This window comes from Dermacentor silvarum, chromosome 3 (assembly GCF_013339745.2).
Source record: "Dermacentor silvarum isolate Dsil-2018 chromosome 3, BIME_Dsil_1.4, whole genome shotgun sequence".
NCBI lineage: Eukaryota > Metazoa > Arthropoda > Arachnida > Ixodida > Ixodidae > Dermacentor > Dermacentor silvarum.
Genome location: NC_051156.1, coordinates 82,952,994 through 82,957,828, shown reverse-complemented (window position 1 = coordinate 82,957,828; position 4,835 = coordinate 82,952,994). Strand labels below are relative to the sequence as shown.

The following is a 4,835-nucleotide window of genomic DNA, read 5'->3' as shown; positions in this document are numbered from 1 at the left end:
GTAGGTCCGAAGTTTAACTGTCGTAGGCTCCAGTACAGCCGAAGGAAAGAGCTGATGGAACTGCGTCTTTGACATGACGGAAACAGCCGCTCCCGTGTCTAGCTCCATGTTCACCAAGACGCCGTCGATGGTCATCTGCACGGTGACAGGGTCTCTCTGAGCTGCCAACACGCCGTTTAGACTGAGGGTCGAAGCTTTCCGCGACACAACCGTCAGCATCTTCACATTCTTTTTCGTCTGCTTTTTCTTAGAAAGTATTACCACTGCTTCGGCAGGCTCTCTGGATATGCCCTTTTTGGTTGCAACTGAAACAAGTTGCGTCCAAGTGAGGGCATGCTTCACTCGTGTGTTTTGGCGAACCACAGCGAAAGCAGCTTTTGCATGTTTTCTGCGTCTCTGCTTGCACCTTGCGCACATCGCCGACTGCGGCGGCGGTGCCGCGTGCCTCAGCAGCACTCTTCTTAGCCGCTTCCATTGCCAGAGCCTGCTCCACCGCTTTCTGGAACGTAAGCTTGCTATCTTCCGTGAAAAGCACTCGCTGAATGTCTTCTCGTAGCAGGCCGCACACGAAGCGGTCCCGAAGGAACTCGTCAAGGGTGCTTCCAAACTCGCACGTTTGCGACAGTTTACGAAGCTCGGCAACATAACTAGATAAGGACTCGCCTTCTCGTTGACACCCTCCGGTGAAACTTGGCCCGTTCTCCAATGACGGACGGCTTCGGGGGCAGGTGGTCGCTCAAAACTTTCTTGATATCTTCGAAACTCTTCGTAGAAGGCAGTTCGGGAGCTGTTAATGACTTCAACAACCGGTAGGTCTTCGGACCGATAATGCTCAAGAAGGCGTGTACATTGTCCACCGTCGGGTACCCGGTTTACAATCAGGAACGACGTAAGCCGCTCTTCGTACGAAGCCCAATCGCTGGCGGACTCGTCAAAGGGTTCCAGCTGGCCCAGTCGCCCAGCGAAGTGCGTCACTGCTGCCTCGGCCCCAGTCATGACGACAGTCACAGGCTCCGCACACTGCAAAAGGACAGTCTTGTTCACCGAGTGAATTTCGGAAACACTTGCCTTCCCAGCTTAAGAACGACGCCTTCAAATCCCATCCTCGTCGCCAGTTGTGTTGCGTGGTTCATGCGAAGGAGCAGACAAGTTTCCAGGGGCGAAGCGACGTTTATTACCACATGTTCATCGGTGCGTGGCTGGTCGAGATAAGCCAGCGCGCAGGTTGCGGCGCACGCCTTTTATTCGTTTTGCGCTCCTGCGCATTAAGGACTGTGGCGATAGGCCGGACACCACACAAAGCCTGCAAAAACCGTAATGGCTTTTGGCTTTGTGTACGCTGTGTTCTCGCTTGCCTAAAGTGTTATAGGTAGCGTAATCTCAAGTTTCCAAGACGTGTTGAAGCTAAAAGTAGCGCGATGTTCCCTCACCGCTGCTGCCGCTCTTCATCAGGCCAGCGATCTGCCAGCGAGTGTCCGCTCACATCGAGTGACATCTGTTGATATTTGCCTTTGCGCACATGACGCCGTGCTTGTTAGCCTAGATATTAAGCGACTGCTTACTGCAATTAAAAAGCCTATAAAGGTTGTAACCCAACTTCGTACAGCTGTCAACTGAATTGCTATCGCGATCGATGCTTCGTCTTTTGGGTGAAATTAGAGCCCGGCACTAGAGGCCCACAAGTTGTGCGTGCGTCAAAAGCAAAGTTCTTTCACTCGGTCTCCCTTCCTTCAAGGGTGCTAAAGCTTTGAGTCACTGCATCACACTCCACCACCGTCGGGCTTGATCCACACGCTCCGGTTTTTTTTCTCAAAGTAGCTAACCCTATGCAGACCCTGTTCGACGTGTATCATCTTTGGGATTGACCCAGGTCGTGACGCAAGAGGTTGCGACCATTAAAAAATCACAAAAAGGTAAATGGTCGTGCGGTCACCATAATGCCTTTCTCGTCCTCCTCATCATCGTGTCGGCGCACACGCACAAAATTTCTCGTTTAACACAAAGGTGTTGCTCTATCTGGTAGTGCTTTACAAAACATTAAACGGCGTTGAATAACCAGGTTGTTATCGAATGCTTCGCATTAAAACATTTCTGACACTGCGTCAGATCTGCATAACTTTTGTACGTGAAATAGTTGGCAGCGGATGCTGCCGCGAAAGTATCCATCAAGAATTTAACCTGCAGAAATAATGCAAAAAAAGAAGCTCTTAAGTGGAAAACTGCAGAGTAGATTAATTTAAGGTCATACTTTCACAAATCCGACCATTAAGTGAACAAAAGAAATTAATGGATGTACGCATACGCATAGATGTTTTACACAATAGCAAAAAAATTCCAAGTATCGCAAAATTTACGTCTATTAAACAACAATCATTGGCATAAGCATTAAGCTGATCACGCTTTTAATGTCGCAGGGCATTATACAAAGCGAAAGCTCAGTTATTTACTTTGTTCATCACTTATTCCTAAGGGTCACTTCATTCAGAAATAATAAGCAGGGTTGTCAAATGCACTGCCATTTCATTGGAATGCAAGACTGTTTGTGTGCGTGGTGGTGGAAGGGTGATTTAGTGGACCTTTGTTAAGTGCGGTGGGAGGACTCAAAGGAATAGACGGGTGATGAGGAGCTAGATTATTGGGCATTTAATTGTAATGCTTGAAATGCGCGTCCATTAATTATTTCTCCACACGCTTCTTTTCAAGCGTACAAACTTGACTCAAGTACAGCATTAAGAAAACTTTCGCTGGAGATTCCCGACATCTTCGAATGCATCTGACATGGTGGCACCTACCTTCGTGAGGAAACTTTGCATTGCCTCTCTTGCACTGTGCAAGATAATGCTTTCTGTGACGCTAATTTACATTTCGAGTGACCGTACCAGCACGCTTCAATTATGGAACACAACAGGAACCAGGAACTCAAGGATGATTGCAAACGCTCCAACATCGGAAAACAGCTCTGGATGGAAGATAATTACCGCATGCCGTAAGCCTAGTTTAAAGATACTTTACTTCGTCCACACTGCTCCGAAAAACTTCGACAAGCGGCAGATGCTTCGCAAGACCATTGGTGATCCCGGCATCGCATCCGAAGTAAATTCTGCTGTGGTGTTTTTTGTTGGAGTAACACGTGACTTGAAAGAGCGCAAGACCCTGCTTGAGGAAGCCGCAAATGAAGGCGATCTTGTTTCGTTTAACTTTACGGACACATACAAAAACCTGTCACATAAATTCATCAACGGCGCAAGGTGGATTCTAGATAACTGTCTTCTTGATGCCAAATCAGCGATAGTCAAGATTGATGACGACATTTTGGTAAACGTGTTCGCCTTATCATCATACCTAACGAGCGGAGCGATGGCGGTCACTGGAATGCACTGTTTCATGTTCAAGCAAACTGGTCCTCAGCGAAATACCTGGTCAAAGTGGTACGTCAGTAGAAAAGCGTACGCGTCTAATGTGTATCCAGCTTACTGCACTGGTGCGGCAGTCATTATGCAACCGTCGGTGCTGTTGACTCTTTACAGTGCTGCGAGCCAAGTTCCCTTCTTTTGGGTAGATGACGTCTACGTGTATGGTATGATAGGAGACTTTGCGAACGTCACACTCGTGGACATATCCAAATATATTGTGTTACGAGCTCATAGACGTATGCCTACTGAGAAGGTGAAACCGACTGTGCTGTTTCTGCATACGGGTTGGACGACAATAACAAAGAGGAACATTCATCAGCTATGGCAAAAATTTAAGCGCAATAAGCACGTATTGTGGAATAAATTTAACAAAGATGTCCAGGTGTACTATCGTCGTATAGCTACTCCTACAAAGAAGTAGCAAGGGAAGGAAATCAGGACCTGTGAATTTTGAGTTCTGGCTACTTGATAGCGCTAGGCACTTTGTTCACTGATGACAGTTCCAGTAACTCTGTTTTAAGGCAGCGGAAATGCTCTCCAGGCGCGCCGACATGACTTGAAGCAATATATAAACAATATTTCTATTTTTCTTTGATATTGAAAACAAACATATAGATTGATACGTTTGTCTTTTTTTCATGGGGTACTTCTTTCTAGGTAAAACGTCGTCTGTAATCGACATGAATGTACGCTGATAGTGTTTGTTTTACATTTCGCATTGATGAGCTTCATTTTTTGCAACACTTTCATTCAAATAAAATGCGTATAAATTATTTGTCCCTTTAGAGTCAATGCTGGCTGTCACTTCGCTGGCTTAGTGGCTATGTCATTCTGCGCTTTCCTTAGACTTACGTGCAGGTTAGAAATTGCCTATGTGGTCGACCTATGACCTCTTACAATGTGCCCCGTAGATTCGGGATCTGAAACATTTAAATTTTAAAGATAAATCTGGAGTACACATGATTCGGATCATATTTTTGTCACAAAATCATTGAGCAGACAGTTACCTTTTTCATTCTAATCGATATGTGCTGGCGTGGATGTTTATTTCCCTGTAATGAATATTATACGGGCGTTACAGTGTGCGAGCGCCCGGTATAAGTATGAGACACGCATTAGGAGTTGTCTCCTAGTTCCAGCTACTGCTTTACAGTTTTCAATACGCGATAATGTTGGAGTTAATGCTACTTGTAAGTTACCTACTTCCATCCACTCATAATGAGTCCACAATGAACGATGGCGTTATCCTGATAATTCGATAAATGAGGTGTTAGCATGAACTTTCCTATAATTTGTAGCATTCCAATCGTAGTACTTAAATGTGATTATGTGGCAGTGGAATAGAGAACTGCTACCATTGGCTTACTTCTTCGAAACTTAGCCGAAGTGCTGAGCTTCCTTGTCAACGTCGTTTTGGTTTTC

The 4,835-nt window shown here is 45.8% G+C and overlaps 1 protein-coding gene across 1 annotated transcript; it reads left to right on the top strand.

Moving 5' to 3' along the window:
• The first annotated feature begins 2,548 nt into the window (after positions 1-2,548).
• LOC125944501 (beta-1,3-galactosyltransferase 5-like) lies at positions 2,549-4,227 on the top strand. The gene has a single exon (XM_049665004.1). The coding sequence runs from the start codon at positions 2,779-2,781 to the stop codon at positions 3,832-3,834; it is 1,056 nt and encodes a 351-aa protein (XP_049520961.1). The 5' UTR covers positions 2,549-2,778; the 3' UTR covers positions 3,835-4,227.
• The last annotated feature ends 608 nt before the right edge of the window (positions 4,228-4,835 follow it).

What these genes read in the sequence shown, in the direction of transcription:
- LOC125944501 (XM_049665004.1), top strand. Translation starts at nt 2,779, where the DNA reads ATGGTGGCACCTACCTTCGTGAGGAAACTTTGCATTGCCTCTCTTGCA.